Source organism: Mus musculus, chromosome 1 (assembly GCF_000001635.26).
Source record: "Mus musculus strain C57BL/6J chromosome 1, GRCm38.p6 C57BL/6J".
Classification (NCBI taxonomy): domain Eukaryota; kingdom Metazoa; phylum Chordata; class Mammalia; order Rodentia; family Muridae; genus Mus; species Mus musculus.
The window spans coordinates 154,379,240-154,400,056 of NC_000067.6; the positions used below are offsets into that span (position 1 = coordinate 154,379,240).

Here is a 20,817-nt window from a genome sequence, read left to right on the forward strand (position 1 = left end):
TACTATAGAAATTCATTAAAGAAAAATTTACGGTTCCGTTATGGAATACATAGAGAATAAAGATAAAAATAATATCTGAGCTCACCCATGTTGATAATGTATTCAAACACCAAGGAAGGAATGAAACTATAATAACCATATTAGAGCATAGATGATCTAGGGGCTTTGCATGGGATTCTAACTTGGAAGTCTCAATAAAGCTACAGGACCAATGAGAAAAATAAAGGGTCAAGTTGGGGATGTGTCTCTGTGGGTGAGAGTGTATATCTAACATGCAGGAGTCCCTGAATTCAGTTCCTTGCATTGCATAAAACCAGGGCTGGTAACAGCTGTAATCCTAGCACTCCAGAGGTGGAGACAGGAGAACCAGAAGGAAATCCCAACATTTAGGAAGGAGAAACTGGAGGATCAGAAGGTCAAGATTAGCCTTGGCTACAAGATGAGTTCAAGGCTCCCCAGGGTTAGAGAGACCCTGTTTCAAAAAATAAAATAACTGTAATTACAACGTTTTGTGGGTTTCAAAATCATAGAAGTAAAATGTATGATAGAATAGCATAGAATTGAGAGAAAATAGACATATATTATGTGTTACAGTAAAATACAATTTGAATATGGATACAGACTGGATTTTGATGCAGTCTATAAAACTTAAAGCTTAGAGAAACTTACAACAATTAAAACAAATATAGGCAATGAGTCGACAAACAGAAGAATGAAGTCCACTTAACTAAAAGAAGTTAAAAGGGACAACATACTGATCGAAATAAGGTGGTGAACTTACATAAAATGCTACTAATTATATTGAATATAGAGTCCACATACTCTAACTGAAATACATATATTTTCAATATAAAAAATCCCACCAAATGAACAAAACCATTTTTTCATTTGTATTGTGTTGTCCTGTATGTGTGTCTCTGTAGCACATGCATGTGTGTAGTGACTACAGACGACAGTCGGATACACTGGAGTTATGTGGTTATGAGCTACCATGTGGTACTGGGAGTTGAGCCCAGGACCTCTGGAAGAGCCCTGTGCTCTTATATGATGAGCTGTTTCTCTGGTTCCCCATATTTTAAATATGAAGCTATTGATGTGTTAGTTATGCCACATAAGCTCTTTCTGACAATAGCGATCTCTTCTCAGTCAGCTTTATAAAAGTTAACTTGCTCATATCCCAAACATATTACAAGAATCATTCTATAGTATTTCTCATGAACACAAACACAAAACCTCCTGAAAAAACATTAATAAACATTAATAAACTGAAACCTGTAACTCATATAAGCAATTCAGCAAGCAATGTGCAAAATGTCTGAATGTAGTCTCAGTTACAAACACAACAGTCCTCCCATGGGAGTCTGAGGAGATAATTTTAATTTTTTATAGGAATACAAAGGACTTAGAATAATCAAAATAATGTTGAGAAAGAAAAATTTGGAAGACTAACATTAATTTAACTTTAAGGCTATCAAGAAAGTGAATGTAAACCTTGGAACTACTGGACATTTTAAAGACTTCAGAATAAGCTCATTATATGTAGTCGATGGACTTTTAAACAAAGATCCAACATAATTTAATGTAGAAAGAATACTCTTCTGTTTTGTTTTAATGGTATTAGAACAAATGCATATTCAATTTAGCATAAAATGTTTAACCCTGTGAGAAAATGCAGAGGAAACTGGCAAGTGGCTTACAACATCTCAGCCCCTCCCTGTATGATAGGCAGAATAACGGTCCATGTTCATGTGCTTTGAATGTGAACTTGTGAGATTGCACAGCAAAGAGCAATTAAGGGACAAGACAGAATTGAGTTTGTTACTCAGCTAACATTGTAACAGGAAAGTTGCCTGAGTTATTTGCATGGTCGAAAGTAATCACAACTGTCCCTGACAGCAAACATGGGAAGCCACAGAAACCATCAGAACAGCAGTGAGATAAGGGCTGATGGTGATGCTGCTGACCTTGGCTTCACTCTCTGCCTTTTGACACCGAAAAGCCACGTGACTAAGGACCTCAAGCTATTGCCCCGAGGCTTCCAACAGTGATGGGCTACATCCTCCTTAAACCATGAGCCAAGTAAACCCCTCTCTTCTGGAAGTTGCTTTTGTTGAGTATTCCATCCTAGCCACCAGACAAGCAAGCAGTACAAACAAAGACTTGAGGAGCCCATCCTTTATCCCGAAGTTTAAAGACCAGCTCCACACGAGTGGTGTAGGATCGATACTGAATGTCTTGGGTCAAATTTTATAAACTGTAAAGTTCAGAACTTCACTTGAGGGTTCCGTCTTGTTTTCTGAGAAGACAATGTTATCTAAAATTCCAGCTGCCTTTAAAAGTGCATCTCCTGCCCTAGTAGTGTCACTGTAGGGAGGTCTCAGTACCTTGTACACAAAATAGAACAGTTTGCACCAGCAAATGCTTCTAAGAACTGCTCAAGAAGGAAAAAAGATGCTTTAGCTTCCCGTTCTCTTAGGGTCAGGGTCAGCTACTCATGCACTCGAAGTCTTATAAATATGGCTGCACTATAGAGGCTTGGTCTTTTTTTTTTTTTTTTTTTGTATCAGATATTTTCTCAAATGGATGGTGCTTTCCAGAAGGCAGACATGAAAGGACTTTAGCAAAAAAGAAGGAAGCACATATTCTCCCTATGCTGTAATGAGAAGTTCATTGGACTAGGAAGAGCATCGAACAGCACAAATGTCAACAAAGTGATGGAGTATTATCCTCTGTCTTTTGAACATGGTCTTTGCAACAGCTTAAACACCCAGAATGCCTATCTAATTGCAAACTTTGGGGTTCCACCAGAGACCTCCTGACTCAATGTTTTGCAAGTACTACCTAGGAATCGTCACACTTTCAATAAGCACCTGCTATGGTTGAGTATGAAGTGTCCCCTGCATATTCTCTTTGAAGTCTTGGCCTGAAGCAGATGGCAGTATTTTGGGAAGCAGTAAACTGGACAGGTTAGGACCTAGCTAGGGGGAGTGGGGCCCTGGGAGCAAGTGTTTGAAGGCTGCGCCTTATTCTTTGTGGTCACTCTGTCTCCCTGCAGTCGTGACCTGAGCTGCTCCACTCTGCCCCATCAGGATGTTCTGTCTCCCCACAGCCCAGGAGTGACTGAAACAATGACCAAGAACTGAAATCTTTAGGGTAAAATAACTCTTTCTTCCTTGAAGTAGTCTTTTTTGGGTATGTGTCATAGCATCAGAACATTAGCTACTATAGTAGCACGCGCTGAGTTTGAGAACTAAATAGAAAATCATGTAGGGAGTTGTACTGGCTGGTTTTATGTGTCACCTTGACACAGGCTGGGGTTATCACAGAGAAAGGAGCTTCAGTTGGGGAAATGCCTCCATGAGATCCAGCTGTGGGGTCTTTTCTCAATGAGTGATCAAGGGGGAAAGGCCCCTTGTGAGTGGAACCATCTCTGGACTGGCAGTCTTGGGTTCTATAAGAGAGCAGGCTGAGCAAGCCAAAGGAAGCAAGCCAGTAAAAAACATCCCTCCATGACCTCTGCATCAGCTCCTGCTTTCTTATCTGCTTGAGTTCCAGTCCTGACTTCCTTGGTGATGAACAGCAGTATGGAAGTGTAAGCTGAACAAACCCTTTCCTCCCCAACTTGCTTCTTGGTCATGATGTTTTGTCCAGGAATAGAAACCTTGACTAAGACAGTAATAATATCCCTTGCTTCCCAAATGTTACTTACTCAGTAGCTTCTCCCCTACTCTGGAGAACCTGGACTATCTTCCAGGTAGAGATATGACCCTTGCACCTTACACTTTATGAAAGATTCAATATGCCCAATGGTTGGTTAACACTGAGCCAAGGGGGACCCCAGAATGTGAGGTTTTTATTTTTTAAAATTCAGGTAGTATGGGAAGTAAAAGGAGCTGGCCATTCCATCTTTGAATACAGAGCTCTACAGCGTCTCAGAGGTGCCTGTGAACTTCTCTGTGACTGATACACCTTCATGATTGAACATTTGCTTCCTCTGGGGCTTAGCCGTCAGGCAGCTTTTGCAATAAAGATATGACCAGAAACCAGCTCTCCCACTCTGCAGTCCTTTGCATCTGTCAGTGCATTCTTGGGTCCTCCAGGCTCAGGGCTAGTTGTCAGGAAGGGTCCCAGCCGCTCCCCAGCCATCTGTGTAGGACTGAGAACCAGCTTGTGTGAATCATCTCTACTGCCTCAGAGCAAACCACCCAGGGTGAGTTCAACCTCCTCTTCCTAGGGAGGCATTTACCGAAGAGCGACCTCAATTAAGTAAAAATAGGCCTTGATTAGTGTATGACTAGCCTGCTTAGTTTTCTAATTAAAAACAGAAAACGCCTTTCTTTCGTGCTTAGCAACAATTTGTGAATGCTTGGTGATGGGCAAACTTGTCACTTGTTCCTCTTCTTTTCCTCCTCCACCTTCCTTTCATTCTCCTTTCTCAAGAAAAGTTGTGCTGATGACCAATTGCCCGAGAATTTCTTCTGGGTCCCCCAAAGCTGCAGAGCAGCCGCTATTCAAATGTCTAGTTATGGTCGAAGGTTAAAGTTCCCATCTTTCAGCTTACATCCCAGAAGCAGATATTGTTGCCTCTCAGAGCTCTGTTCTGCAAGCAAAAGCTACATGATGAGGTGTGTTAGTAAGGAGGAAATTGGCCACCCTGTGCCTAGGGTCCCTGCTAACTCACCTTCTTCCCCTGAGTTCCTCCCAAGGGAGCCTTATCAGACCCTAATGAAGTATATGGGCCTATGCTAAAAGCATTGCCTTGAATCCATATTAAGAAGCCAGAAATTATTTAAACTACCTTGAGACTTTTCATGTATACTACAATCTATGAAGTCTTCTGTCTGATGTTATTGCATGGCCTACAGTATGGTTTCTGAACATCCAAGAAAAGGTAGGAAGGGCTAGAAGGCTGCCTTTTTTGGGTGACTACAGATACCAAGCAGCTGTTGTTCACATAGCTGGTAGGTACCATCCTAGTCCCCAAGATATTAAACCCAATATCCAGAGCCCATGTATGTCATTTTATCTGGGAGAAGAGAAGCCAGCTACCTTACGCCCAGAAAATGAAAAGGTGATCCTGTAGGTTAAGGGCAGAAGCAGGTGAGTCATTAAGATTCTCAAGCAAAGGTACTTTGCACCACAAATAGGACACAGGGCTTCGAGCAGTGTTTGCTGAACCAAGTTACTTCAGCATCTGGGTTTCTTGCTCAGAGCTGATATTTGAGGTGTGTTTTGCTTTGTTCCTAAGATATTCTCCTTGAAATTGTTTAGGACATCTCTTTATTCTAAACACAATTTGAGATGTATAACAGGATCACTATGGTGCCATATGAGAGCACAGTGATATAAGCCACACTTGCACGGTTTGCCTCGTTACTGCTTAGGGTCTGTCTGAGGGTTCTTTGAAATGGACTATGGTATTATTTCTTTTGGTGCTTGACTCATTCAGAAATATTGCAAAAAACTGAGCGTGAAAATGATGAAGATGTGTACACCAGTGAAGGGATTGTGAAGTTGTCATACGGAGTGTCCTTTGGGTCTTTGAGCGTCTAAGAGAAGGTAGGAAGGGCTAGAAAGATGCTCTGGTCAAGTTCGCTGCCCCCCCCTTGTTATCTTGCCTACAGATAACAGACAACTGTAGTTCAAATAGCTGGTGGGGACCATTCTTAGTCCCCAAGATATTAAACCTAATATCCAGAACCAATCAATATGTGCCATTTTATCTGGGAGAAGAGATTGCACATTTGGTGAAGGATTCAGATATGGAGAGGGCACATCAGCTTGTGGAAGTGGACTGCAGATGCAAGGAAAAGCAGACACCTTGTAATCCCACTGGGAGGCAGATGCAGGAGGATTGGAATTTTAAGTCTGTATTAGGCCACACAGCAATTTCAACTTCAGTCTGAAACACTATGGGCCAGGAGGATGATGCTCAGTGGTCCAGTACTTGCCTAAAATATGCAAAACCCTGGATTTGATCTCTAGCACCTGTCCCCCTGCTCTCTGACCCCTAAATAACCAAAACAACCCCCAAGCCCAGCTCTGCCATTAAAAGAGCACAAGCTCTTTCTCCTGTGCCTTTCCACTGTTAGCTTCGTCCCCCAATGTCACCCTCGGCAAACCTGTCACTTTTTTTACACCTCCTCTCAAATACTAGTTCTCCCAAAAAGCCATTTCTTAAAATAAGACAAAACAAAACAAAAATCTAACTTCATTATTTCGAGAATAAGAGTGCAGGCATGTGTATAGTTGTCAGAGGACAACTCTTCTTTCATCTTTATGTGGGTTTCAGGGACTCAGATTAGATAATTAGGCTTGTGCAGCAAGTGTGTTAATCCACTGAGCCATCCCCTCATCTTCCACAAGGCCATTTCCTGAGTCCCTCCTAGGGGCTTCCATCAGATCCTAGAGTTCCTATGAAGCTTTCCATGGGCTGATGACTGAGAGGATCCCAGGTCACCTGGCATGTTCCTTATTGAAATCCAAGTGCTAGAACTAGTTGTTGGTTAATAAATGCTACTTGATGACTGAGTAGATGGACTCCGGATGGCAGCCTCTATGTTTTAGTGCATATATGCTAGTTAGGTGATACTTGGTGCACATGGTTTCTAGCCCGGAAGAAAACCGTGCAAGGTTGGTCTTTTTATCTGCCTTGGGCGTTTGTGAAAATCAAGAATCAGAGGCTGGATCACATAGCTGGCCCATTATAAAACGTGTAGCAGAGGTTTACCTACAACCATACATCAGCATCCTTGCTAGCCAAATTGATATGATGCCCTTTTCACTTCCCCACCCCATTCCAGCTATCTACACTGGTTTCTCATTAGCATCAAGGCATCTGCTTTCGGGCAGAACAAGCAAACCTGTGTTTCCACTATGTCAAGAAATCAAGCTGTTTTTTTTTTCTTTCTTTCTATTAGACCACAACTCATGTACTGAGTTCTTCTGATGTGAATGGGTCTATTGAATGGCTGGCTTTCATTTATTTTTTTTTTCCTGGGTCTGATGCAGGGCTTGTGAGCGGGCATCGGTGTGTGAGGCTGAAAGATATGAATGAGCTGAGACTTTGAGTTCCCTTCTTCAAGGGCAGTGATGCACAACTTTGATAAAACTACAAAAAGGGATCACCTGGACACATGAGCAAAAGGCCCTTCTCAGGCATTTCTCTTTTGAATGGTTGTATTGGGGTCTCTAAGACCACCTCAAGAAGTGATGTCATTGTTTGCTAGAAAAATTAACAGTTGTTCTAATCTAATTTCTTTTAGGCAAGGGGAAATAGTCCAGGCCATAGTTGATATCTAGCCTCTTTCTTGCTTAAGTATTCTGGGGTTTATGGTTCCTATGTGCTATAATGTACTATAGCTATGTTAATTTTATCCACAGAGATGGTTTTAAATGTCGAATATTCAGAGGGCAAGAACCAATGTCCGGAGGCATTGGACTCCTCCTCTAGATGGGCTTACATTGTTTTACTTGTGGTATCCTGACTTTTTGGCAATCACCTATAAAGATTGAGTATCAATTTATTTCCTAAATTGCTGGCTTTTAGTAATTTTTTAATGGCCCACCTAAGGATGATTGTTTTAAAGGATTCATTTACTTCATATTCTTTTTGGGGGGCCAGGAGTACAGATAACATGTAGGGGGAATGGAAGACTAAGATGGGATCTTGCTTGCTATGTATCCTATATTGGCCTCAAATTCCATAGCCCAGGCTAGCTTCAAACTTGTGATATTCCTGCCCCAGCATCCCTGGTGCTAGGACTGTAGGTATATAACTGTGTACTCCTCTCTTTTTCTTTCTTGTTTTTTTTTATGCAATAAAAAAAGAAAAGTCAGTCTATTGACCCTGAATTGATAGTTTATTCTCACATGCTGTTAAGTTGTGTATTGCTTGACATTTTAAATTGCCTTGAATATTGCTGTTTATATGTACAGTGTTTTTAATGTTGCCATTAACTTTATTGCTACTTTTACAATTACTATCTCCCACTAATGTTTCTCCCATTTTGTTATTAAATGAATATGGAAATTAGAAGTGGAGAATAAGCAAATGAGGGCCTCTTTCTAAGACAAAAATGGAGGGAGTATTTAAAAACAGTTATATAATTATGATTTGCTTGCTTTTTTTAAAGCTCTTTTATTCACTTTTCCATAGAAGTTCAAATTGTCCTTTGCATTTGTTTTATTAACTGACAGGAAATACCCACCCACCCAACACCCTCTACTGACTAGAATGAGGTCCTGAGAGGTTCAGCTCAGAGGGGTGGTGGGTTTGAGGAATACACCTCTGTGTGGTGATGAGGAAGGGAAGGGTTATCAGTACAATGGAAGTATCTGGCCGATCTCTTGATATGTAATAACTTTCTCTGAACAGCAGATCTTTGAGGTAATTAGTTATCATTTTCCTTTAAGCATGCAGACCTAATCAAGGACACAGAGTAAATGAACAGTTTACCCTCTGTGGACTCTCTAGGTACCTGTACACATCACTCTTCATTTCTTCTGTATTCTTTCCTCTTCCTCTTCCGTTGTTGCTTCTTATGTTTAAGGTGTTCTATTTTTTTTTATTTTACCATTTTCTTTTATTATTTTTTCTTTTTAAAAATTAGGTATTTTCTTTAGTTACATTTCAAATGCTATCCCCAAAGTCCCATATACCCTCCCCCCTGCCCTGCTCCCCAACCCACCCACTCCCGCTTCCTGACCCTGGCATTCCCCTGTACTGGGCAATATGATTTTCGCAAGACAAACAGCCTCTCCTCCCATTGATGGCTGACTAGGCCATCCTCTGCTACATATGCAACTAGAGACACAGCTCTGGGGGGGGGTACTGGTTAGTTCATATCGTTGTTCCTATGGGGTTGTAGACCCCTTTAGCTCTTTGGGTACTTTCTCTGGCTCCTTCATTGGGGACCCTGTGTTCTATCCAATAGATGACTGTGAGCATCTACTTCTGTATTTGCCAGGCACTGGCATAGCCTCACAAGAGAGAGCTATGTCAGAGTCTTGTCAGCAAAATCTTTCTGGCATATGCAATAGTGTCTGAGTTTGGTGGTTGTATATGGGATGGATCCCCAGGCAGTCTCTAGATGGTCCTCCCGTCTCAGCTCCTAACTTTGTCTCTGTAACTCCTTCCATGGGCATTTTGTTCCCCATTCTAAGAAGGAGCAAACTATCCACACTTTGGTCTTCCTTCTTTTTGAACTTCATGTGTTCTGCAAAATGTATCTTGGATATTCTAAGTTTCTGGGTAATATCCACTTATCAGTGAGTGCATATCATGTGTGTTCTTTTGTGAATGTGTTACCTCACTCAGGATGATATACTCCAGATCCATCCATTTGCCTAAGAATTTCATAAATTCATTGATTTTAATAGCTGAGTAGTACTCCATTGTGTAAATGTACCACATTTTCTGTATCCATTCCTCTGCTGAGAGACATCTGGGTTCTTTCCAGCTTCTGGCTATTATAAATAAGGCTGCTATGAACATAGTGGAACATGTGTCCTTATTACCAGTTGAAACATCTTCTGGGTATATGCCCAGGAGAGGAATTGCTGGATCTTCAGGTAGTACTATGTCCAATTTTGTGAGGAACCACCAGACTGACTTCCAGAGTGGTTGTACCAGCTTGCAATCCCACCAACAATGGAGGAATGTTCCTCTTTCTCCACATCCTCACCAGCATCTGCTGTCACCTGAATTTTTGATCTTAGCCATTCTGACTGGTGTGAGGTGGAATCTCAGGGTTGTTCTGATTTGCATTTCCCTGATGATTAAGGATGTTGGACATTTTTCCAAGTGCTCCTCAGCCATTTGGTATTCCTCAGTTAAGAATTCTTTGTTTAGCTCTGTACCCCATTTTAAATAGGGTTATTTGCTTTTCTGGAGTCCATCCTCTTGAGTGCTTTATACATATTAGATATTAGTCCCGTATCTGATTTAGGATTGGTAAAGATCCTTTCCCAATCTGTTGGTGGCCTTTTTGTTTTAGGTGTTCTAAAGCCATATTCATCTGTAACTTGTCTCAATATTTTGCGATTGTGTTTTGCTTGAGTTGCTTTGTTTTTAAAGTTAGGATCTCACAGAGTAGCCCAGACTGGCCAAAAATTCTGTGTCTTCCTGCTTCAACCTCCTAAGTATTGGGACCAGAGGTGTGCCACACTACATTTAGATGCTTAAATACTTAAGGGACTTTGGTTTGGGAATTACCCTAGGTCTATAGCAAAAGAACATGGTATGTGAGTCAAGTCAGGATATGATATTCCAGAAGCAGTGTATGGAGTTAGGGCATAGCATGTAAATGTAACCCCTTAGAAACTCAGATTATGGTGTAGAAGCTAGAGACAAATTTAGAATAGCATCTGTTTTTTTCTTTGTATGTATTTCATAGTATTATTAGCCTGTGAAAGGATATGGACTGGAGTTTTAGATTAGAATAATCCTGAAAAAATAAAAAAAAAACCAATCCAGGTAACTTCATAAATCTACTTTTGTTGAAGAAAATATTGTGCCATGCCATACCACTTTGATGTAGCAGTTGACAAATTTGTTTCCAATTCAAACCATGATTGAATCACTAGAACAATATGATTTAGAAAAAAACCTAAGAAGTTGTTTATGGATGTATAAACTTTCCACCCAGCCTTCAGAACTTGAGATGGATGGCTGCATACCACATTTTTGAAAGGTTCAACCCTAAGCAAAAAAAAGTCTTACCTAATGAAATCTAGTATCTTAATTCTTAAAAGAAGATCTTTAACCAAGATACAGAAATATATCCTGAAATGCTGATTTCTATCTAACCAAAATTTAGAAGTATTGCAACTTAAATAATATATTTAGAATTGGAGAAAAAGTTGGTACCCCAGGGGATGACACAGATGGCTTTGCCTAGAATGGAGAGTCAAAAGGGCCCATGGATACAAGGCATGGCTTTTCCTCCATTCAGTCAGAAAACTACTACACCTGAGTAAAAAGCCAGGTAGGCTGAGAGATGAGAGAGAGCATCTCCTCAGAGCCTTGAGGAGGAGTCAGCTTCCTCCCAAGGCTGGCAGCACGGCAGGAGGAGTTCTTTAGTCATCTCCCTCCTTCAGAATGGAGGCTCCTTAGAGTTTTTTAATTACAAGGTCTATGGCTCCGTATAGTGACTGTCTGCTGCTAATCTCTTTTCCTGATAGACTGATTCCCTTGGCTAGAAACTCGTTTTTGTTTTGTTTTTTAATTTTTAATTTTTTTGAGAAATCAGTTTTAGGGCAATTCATTTCTTTTCTTCCATGAAAAGGGTCATTTTTAATAGGAAGAAAACCTTTAAAGACCATCATGTCCTGGGAACTTTGAGAATATCTAGAAGTATTCACAACTGGGCTAAACTGACCCTGACTTGTCTTGATTACTGAACCTGCTGCTGATCCACCTACCAAAGCCCGTAACTACTTCATCAGCAGAGACAAAGACAAGAGAAGCAAGGGGAACCAGGCCAATTGATTCTTTACAACAAGGTTTTATTTTACTTTTCCTTGACCCACCCCCCCAGCAATAAAGTTGTTCATCTTCCTTTTATTTTTAATGGTTTTCCTTTTGGATCCAAACGAGCATTTATGTTACAGGATATCCACCTGACCAACATGCACTGTTGAACTCCAGTGTTAGGCGAGATGCACCAATACTCTGGGTGGGCCAGCATTGGCTGCCATTCAATCACCTATGACTACTGCAGGAGTGTCAGGCTGATACACCCCAGTGGATGCTGCCCTTAAGGGGGCGTCTCATGGGCTTGACTCACATGTTTGATAATGTGGGTGGCAGCATTTTTGACAACCTTAGGCAGAGCACTCAATTTCCCTCTTGATCCCATCCCATGTTCATTTTCTAAGATCAAATCAAGGCCTCTCCTTGGGTCCCAAAGGATGGAAGGGATGACCTAGATACCTGTCATCACTTTCCCACAATGTTGGCCTTTGAGGTTAGTACCAGTGCACCTTACCATTTGAAATTTATTCCTGACAAAACACCTCCTGTCCCCTACATGGGCTCTTTCCCCCTCCTATGGCACAAAGGCTGCTAAGAAGGGTACTGTGCCCTCTGCAGTATTGGCTTACTATATGAGTTTCTGAAGTCATAGATTCTTTGGGCTGCTTTTTGCCTCCTCCATCTGTCAGGTCTGAAAAGGATGTTCATTAATCCACTAATTTTGGGGGGGATTCAAGTCAGTTTACCAAAGCAACCCCTCTGAATCCAATATCATATTAAAGCATTTACCCCAAATCTAAGCAAGAAGTAGAATCCAAAGTCAAACATCTTTAAGCTTGTTCTCTTCGGGGACTTTTTATATCTTCCATGTCAACTTTGTCTTTGTTCAATAGTGTCTCTCTCTTTCTCTATACTCACTTGTCCCCAGTACAGAATGTCAAACATACTTAGTGCATTAAGTGTTTCTCCATTGGTGGTTTTCTGGGTGAATTCTAAATCTTGGACTCAGCCTGAGCATTCTAATGCCACCAAGAGGGAAGTTCCTCTGCAATTGCAGCACTTAGGGTAGCTTTGTAGAAATTTTGGATTGTTCACAAAACACCAGGATAGAAAAACACTGATTAAAGTTCAACCTGCGGTCTAAATGTACGCCCCTATTGTAGCCATTAAAACGCTACGCCTATGTTTTTACTAAACCCACGGGGATCTGCTTAATGGCCTATAACTTCATATCAAAGGTAACTAAGACCAGAACTACTGTGTACTTTAATTGGCAGTTAGATTACACTATTTAGCCCTCATTTCATATTACCGTTATTTTAAAAATTGATTAATGGCACTTGACACATTTAAATGTTTTCCTTGTTCATCTCATAAATATCCTTGATAGACTTGCTTTAAAGCATCAGCTCTTGGGCAATATAGACTATCACCTATAAGAAATAAGAATGACGCAAAGAAAACAGCTGAGTCGTCAAATCAGGTCCAAGCCAGATACGGCAGATGAGGATGATGGCTTCCTATTTAGTTTAGGGGACATCATCTCTGAGAACCAAAGAGGAAGTGGTGCAACCATGCAATTCGAGTTCAAACATGTCCTTTCAGAATATAGAGACCAACCTATTTTTATCTCGAGAAAACTTGTAGGAAAAAAAATTAAAATAAAATTTACTCACATTTCTAACCCAGGCTAGGTAATTGTCTTCTGTGTTAGTTTCTGGTTACTCACTCTCTGACTTAAGTGTCCACAAAGAGAAGATGGTAGTAGGAAGTTTGTTGGAGGAATTCATCTTTTCTGATTAATGAAAACAGCGTGGATTAAGAAAAGAAAAAGAGTGCTAATGTGAGAAGAAAATATAAGATGTAGAAAGCAGGAGTAAAGCAAACTTAGCCTCAGTCCCATTAAGATGGAGGTTTCCTTAAAAAAATTCAATGCTTAGAAGAAATGCTAAGAAGTTCCCAAGTCCTTGATATAGTGAGTGAAGGTTTTTCCAACTTGACTTGTGGAGGCACGTGCTTTATAATTATTAACTCAGAGCCCTCGGCACACACATGTACTAGTCAAGCATCAGAATTTCAATTTCCCTAACTAGGGAAAGGAAATACATGCAATATCCATACTGAAGGCACAGATGAGTTGTGAAGCCTGGATAGTACTCACTATAGCTTCCTATGATGTTCATTTGTCACATTGCTATATTGTTTAAACTTGGCTTCTTACTGCAGAATACATTCTGTATTATGTATTGGTTAAGGTTTGTTCTGAAATAATTCTGTATCTTATAATTTCCTTGACTTTGACTGATTTGCTGGGCAAAGCAGTTTTTTTTCATAAGTCTAAGTTATATTTTCAGACCTTTGAAAGAGGAGAGGCAGAATATGGGGAGACAAGGGTCCAAGGCCACTTAACAAGACAGAAGGGTGGGGTGGATACAGAGATGGGAGGAGACAATAACTTCAGGTTTTTGACTCAATTATCATAGCACTAATTTGACAGAAATTAGTCTTAGAAAAGAAGCAAATTCAGAATACTGTAGAACACAGATTTATCCTTCTTGGCTGTCCTAGATTGGGCCTGTTCCAAAATACTTGGATAATCAATCAAACAAAAACTACCAAACTGATATAAATAAACATTAATCTCAATACTTCTATATTGTCTCTCCAGCTCTTCCAAAACTAGATAAACAAGAACTTGAAACCCAAGAATGTATTTACATAGTAGTAGCATGGCTTATTATAAAGTCTCTTTTTGCATCTAGAAGGTTAGGACACTAACCTTCCAGTACATAGCATGATAGAAATGTGTGGGCAGTAAGAAACCTATTAAAAATAGAAGCAAGGGCCCAGACCTTACCAGGAATCATATTAGATTTTGCTGGGAGCCCCCATTAAATGAGCTAACTTGAACTCTATTCAGAGATGCTTTCTAGACCCTTGGGGTAGGTTGGACCAATTTGTGAATTTGTTGTTTTGGTGTCATGTGACTTCTCTGGGATACACACGACACAGACGAAATTAATTAAGGGGAAAAAACCCAAAACACCAAAAAGATTCACGGAAAGGCATAGATGTCTGCCAGAAAGCAAATAGGATTATTTTTTTCCATACCTTTCCCCTCATGTAGTACATCTGTGTACTATGGGTGTAGCCTGTGACAGCTGACAAAACACCCTAGCAGTCTTTGGCCAATGGAGAAGGTATCAGCTGCTGCTGTTTGGGACAGACCTGCCTAGGGTGTTCTGGGTGGTTCAGAGAGGAAACACTGCAAAAGGCTACTTACTGGTACAGACAGCACTTAACATGGGGCTGCCTCTGATCACATTCATGGGAGAGTTGGGTCATAACCCCTAAGTTAATTTTGTTTAGCTTTTGTTAAGAGAAGATTCTCCATGTGGAGATATTTAAAGACAACTCATCTGAACTGCATCAGATTCCTCAGGGGTTCTTGTCTGGTGTTAATCATCACGCTGTGACTGGTCACCTACATGGGGTCAGCTGATCCTCTTCTACCTGCTTCATAAAGTATTCCCGTTTCTCTTGGAGTATGTGATGCTCTGGGGTCCAGGAGGGAAGGACACATCCAGGCTGGGTGGGACAGGGAATCCTTCCCAAGGAATGGCTGCTTTGCCTCAGTAGCCTCAAGCCTTGGGGAAATTGTTTCAAAACATGACAGACATGACCCTGTTATAGGGATAACTGCAGTGAAAGTTCTTTCAAATCTCAGAAAAATCTCTGCGTATCAGGAGACAATCTGATTCCCTCCCACTGTCCACCTTTCCTTTACATAGAACTTCAACTTTGTCATTGTTATAACCAAGCTGAGAAACAAAGTTCCCAACTCCCTGCTCTACCTACCTAGAAATTCTATCCAAAAAAAAAAAAAAAACAAAAAAACAGACATTACAGGCTTCAGAAAGAAATGTAACAAAAATATTCATGTTTAAAAATAAATCGAAATTACTTAAAAAATTTGTTCCACTATACCAAAGAGACCTAATCTCTCTGTAGTGAGCCTCTATTGGGAACATAGACCTGTGTGCACTCTTTTACAGTTCCCTTGAAATGGTCTTGTGAAGCTCACCCAGGAAGCTTCAGACAAGGCTTCATGAGAAGGAACCATTTCCTAACAGCATGGCAGGAGCAGTTACTGCATCTCATACACTTGGATTTAACCATCTCAGGGTGTGCTAACATGCAGCAAAACAAAGACTCGACTGGAAGACCAAGGAGCACTACAGTTCACACAAAGAACCTGTGGTGGTGGGGGATGGACGTAGGTAGGAAAGGGAGATGCTGACTAAAGGCTGGGATATGGGGTACTCTTCGTGTGGCCTCAGAGTGAAGGAAGAGAAATGTTCAGAACATCTGGAACAGCTGGAACCAGAAGTGAAAACTTCAGTTAAATTAGAATCCTCAGGTAGAAGTGTGGTATAACTCCCTCCCCTTGGACCCTATCATTATGGCTCATGTGGAGCTTGGTGGTACTAGAGGGTACCATTCCTTCATGGGCATGTGTTTTTCCTGACACACAGGGCACATTGGCTTGAACCTCCTATCCCTTTGAAGGCTGCTGTACCCTCCTACAGATATGAAGGTAGGGACATGAAAAGCTGTCTGGAACCTTAAGAGAAAAGGCATGCCCAAACACAAGCGCAGTCATACCACCTCCCTGCCTGGCTTCTGCTTGTCATGCCCCCTCTTCTCCTCTCTCTTGTTTTGAGGTGATGAGGACCAAATATTTTTGCAGGGTAATGAGATATATGACTAAAGAATTCTGCAAGAAGACTTTCCACAAAGAGTCATGCTATGTACTGGAAGATGCAAAGAGAAACATGGGCTTTGAGAAAGCAACTTCCCTTTAAAGAGAAAGATACAGGCTCTGATAGCTAGGAGGGAAAGCTCTGGTCAGCTACAAGGAAGGAGGTTGGCATTCAAGTTTATTAGGAGGCAGTAGGAAACTGGAGATTATTATAATAATGTGTTTGTGGCTTAATAGAAATTCTTCTATGTTCTGGTCTTAATGAAGGGTAAGTGTTGTCCAAGATAAAAGAAACCCAGGGTAAGTTGAACAAAGAAATGTTTATAAGGTCACCAGTGCTAAAAAATAAACTATGTGATCAGTTAATTGACCACAGCTATAATACTTGATATCTTTACAAGGCTGTGTGTGCGCGTGTGCATGTGCGTGTGTGTGAGTGTGCATTTACTGATACTATCCTTTGCAGGTGAATTCCATATCTGGTCATTGTGCTGCCAGCCCACATTTCTCCAATTATAGGGATGGTAGTGCTATATCTCTGCAATTGACTTTCACAAACCACCATCCAACAGGTTTGCTGGCTCAGAATGGCCATCCTGTTGCAGGCTTCCCCTAAGGAAAGCTGCATGTCCAATATAGTGGAAAGCAATTTTGTGCACACAAAGAGGCCTATAGCAGCAGCACTTTGGCATGGAATGAGGCTGAGCAGAGAAAACCTTAAAAACAACACAAGTCCTAGCATCCGTCTTATGAAACAATCACATACGTCCCTTAGGATCATGCTTGTATTCTTAGCTGCCCCTGAGCACACAGGGAGAGGACAATGGAGGTGGAAGGGGAGGATCTGAGGGTTGGCAGGCCTTAGGTTGGCCTCGTTGGTCACCTGTTATGGGATGACTTTGGTTTGGGGCTGACCATGGTTCATGAAAGCTCCATCAATACTCAAAAGAGAAGGCAGAGTGTGGCAGATGAATGTGGCCACATGGATGAACTTGGCTTTTCAGAACTGCTGCTGCTGCTGCGGTGTCAGCCCAGGGTTAGAAAGAATGGGACAGAAGAATAGAAAGGAAATGTCATATGAAAAGAGAATTTTCTTCTAAGAAATTCTGCTCCTACACAAGAGTCCCAAAAGACTCTGCCTAGTCTGGAAGAGGATAAAGACTCGATCCACTGAACTTTCAGTGTGTTGGTCTCCAGTCTCATGGAGAGCGTCCTGTGCAGAGGCCAGAGAGGGCAGTCCTGCCCAACACCCTGCTCCCAAGTATCTGTTCACCCACTCTGATGATACTAGAGAGAAGCTTAAGGGAGGGGGGATGCATTCCACAGAATGGAACTTTTAACTGTGTTATTGATGGAAGTGCTTGAGGAAGGGTCCTAAGTTCCCTTGGTGTTTCTGGTTTGGGGGATTAGGAATGACTCAGTGGCCCAAGGTTGTCTTCTACCCATCCTTTACTCTGGGGAGGGATGGAACCCAGGCCTGGCCCAGGGAATATTCAGAGATAGTGGGAGCCACATCAGAGCCTATTTTACTAAAATCCGCAGCTCAGGTCAAAACTGAGGTATAGTTACTTAATTATCTTAAGTACCTCAACTGACTCCCCAAACCCCAAACCAAGCTGCATGAGCTTCAGGCTCAAGGACTTCTCCTCACAGGGGATCCCCAGGCCCCTTGGGAACATTCCCATTTCAGTCTACCAGGCTTTCTCATCTGTAGAGAAGTCATTACGCAGTGACCCCCTTGGATGTGTGTTCCCTGTCCATTTGGAGAAGTGGCAGAGAACATGTAGTTGCTAATACCTGGCTTTTCTGGGCTTGGCTTAGCATTAGTCTTGCTGTCTGACAGAGGCCTGCTGCCTGCCTCCAGCCCACTGTGGTCACAGCCCTGCCACCAACACTGAGTTCCTTTTATGTTTGTTGGAAAACTGAGTCTGCCCAGAGTGCCTTAAGTCTCCCCATCTACCTCGCCCCTACTGTTGGGGGTTCCCTCTGACGAGTATCTAAAGGGCCAAGGTGGAGAACTGCATGGAGTTCCTATACTGTGGCTGAACCCTTCTGGGGTTGGGGCCCTTGCTATTGGAGTTAATATTACCCTTACAAGAGCTACAGGCACCTTTGTGGGCCCTGGAGAACCTCCTTTTCTAGCCTACCTACCACAGCACCTACTGTGTGAGTTACAAATGTTAGAGTCTAGGACTGTACCCACCAGCACCTCCAGTTCTGTTTCTTTGACCCTCACCTTCATGGTACAGGCTGCTGGGCTATGGCTTTTCTCACCCAGACCAGCCCTTGCTGCTGTTGCCACAGCACCTTGGGCCCTTCTACTCCGGCCCTTCTCTCCCTCCCTCCCATCTCCCACTAGCATCCAGTGCTCCTGATTTAGCATGTGTCTCTTTGGGGGAAAGCAAGCCCCAAGATAATGCATGAGATGCTGCTGCGGTTGCCCCTGGGGGCAGCCAAAGTGCAAGAGCTGGTGAGGAGATTCTTCTCCTGCTATTTCAACTCTTCCCTCATTAAGATGCTGGAAAGTCTTCCCAGCTGCTCAGGGCAATGAGCTTAGACACAGGTCAGCCAGATCCTGCCGCAGCTTATAGAAAAGTGGGAAGGGGCAACGGAAGCCAAGCCACCTTCATGTCCCTTCTCCCATGGGAATAAACCCCCCACATTCTTGTATTTTTTTTCCCCAGCAAAGAGGCAGGACTATGGCAGTGCCCATGTTGCAAAGGGAAATAATCCAAATTGGTGGGTTCGACTGTTTTTCCATCTGTCTTTTCCTTCCTCTTCGCTGAGGATGCATTGGCGTCCTTTCTCCATCTTTCTTCTCCCTCTTCCTCCCCCCCGGGCCGCACTGGCTTCCCAATTTGGTCTTGGTTTTCTCCTTGTGAGAGAAGAGCATGCATCGGAGGGGATGGCAGCCTCTAGCACTTATCGTCTTCTTCCGTGTCACTCAGGAGGTCACTGACAGCTCCACACATCATGCCAGGCCCAGGCCCCCCACGCCTCCGCCGCCGATAGTGCCCATTAGGCATCTGCCAGCTGTGCCGTAGGGGTGGCGCAGAGCCAATGGTATTGGACCGGCCCAAGCTAGTGGCTACGGCTGCCTCAAAGGTGAGTGTCTCCTCCTCGCCACAGTCTGAGGCGTGGGAGTCTTCATGGAGGGCCAGATAGGGCTCGGAGATGTAGTGCTGTGGGGAAGGATGCTGGCCCTGCTGGGGGTGCAAGGAGTTGGAAGACTCGGTCAGGCAAGCGCTGTTGCTCTCCAGAGCTTGAGAGGCCAGTGGGGATCCACCCTCACTTCCATCAGGAGGTGGAGAGATGCCGCCAGTGTGTCTCATCAGGGAGCTGTAGGAGAGGAGGGGACGAGGCTTTGGTGGCACAGGTGGGAGCTGGCGACGGCTTCGTCTTGGGGTGCTGGTGTCGGAAATAGAGGGGATGGAGCTCTCACTTAGGGAACCGGTACCCTGCAATATGGGAGATGACAGATTAGATTAGGCATGGTGGGCCCTCCTGAGATTGCCAACCCCTTCTGTAGAAAGCTCTGTGAGTCTAGAGATCTGGAGTAGCCTGAGAGTTAGTCCCCTCTGCTACTCATACCCTGCAGGGACTCAGCGATCAAATGAGTAGAGAAGTAGATGCCGTCTAGATCAGAACAAATCTCTGGAAATCAAGTTCAACTAATGATGCAGGTTTAGCCACTATGGGTTTGGGGTAGACCTGACCACTGTGACAATAAAACCCCCAGATGGCTAGCCAGGACCTGGAAACTGCATACAGGAATATCAGAAGGTTCTAGGCCAAACAGCTCTCTGAAAGGATGCTTAGAATCCCAGTCTGTTCAGGAAACGAGTTCTAAGCAAGAGCAAATTTCTCTTCCTTCCCTTTTGTAGTGGTGAATTTGTTAAACTGCTTTGGCTTACAGCAGGTTGAGTACACATGGCACCTGCCCAAGAGCTTTGGATTCAAGAATGTAAGGCACACAGACATTAATTTTGATATGTCTTGACTAGATCAATGGTTGGGCACTTCTAAACCTCTCCACCACTAGCAAACACTCTCCTCCAGTATACCTGAGTTAAAATCTATTATTACATCTCTGCTATCTCAGACCCAAAGGGGAAGTAGCCCCTAGGGCCATTTTCCCAGATTCTTTTTTTTTTTTTTTTTTTGAGACAGGGTTTCTCTGTATAGCTCTGGCTGTTTTGGAACTCACTCTGTAGACTAGGCTGGCCTCCAACTCAGAAATCTGCCTGCCTCTGCCTCCCAAGTGCTGGGATTAAAGGCAAGCAACACCACACCCGGCTAAGATTTTTTTATTAGATGTTTTCTTCATTTACTTTTCAAATGCTAGCCCCTTTCCTAGTTTCTTCTCTGAAAATCCCCTATACCCTCCTCCTCTCCCTGCTCCCCAACCCACTCACTCCCACTTCCTGGCCCTAGCATTCCCCGATACTAGGGCCTAGAATCTACTCAAGACCAAGGGCCTCTCCTCTCACTGATGGCCAACTAGGCTATCTTCTGCTACATATGCAGATAGAGACACGAGCTCTGGGGTTACTGGTTAGTTCATATTGTTGTTTCTCCT

General features: G+C 42.7%; 1 protein-coding gene across 20 annotated transcripts in view; it reads right to left on the minus strand.

Annotated features, from left to right (window-relative positions):
• Positions 1-11,566: 11,566 nt before the first annotated feature.
• Cacna1e (calcium channel, voltage-dependent, R type, alpha 1E subunit) overlaps positions 11,567-20,817 on the minus strand; it is a 493,980-nt gene continuing 484,729 nt past the window's right edge. For 19 of the 20 annotated variants that reach the window (XM_030243929.1, XM_017312578.2, XM_017312848.1 and 16 more), the window contains one exon: positions 11,567-19,696. In XM_030243929.1, the coding sequence (XP_030099789.1) occupies positions 19,154-19,696 (543 nt within the window). In that variant the 3' untranslated portion in view covers positions 11,567-19,153. The remainder of the gene's footprint in view (positions 19,697-20,817) is intronic. The other variant, NM_009782.3, reaches the window with a different exon arrangement.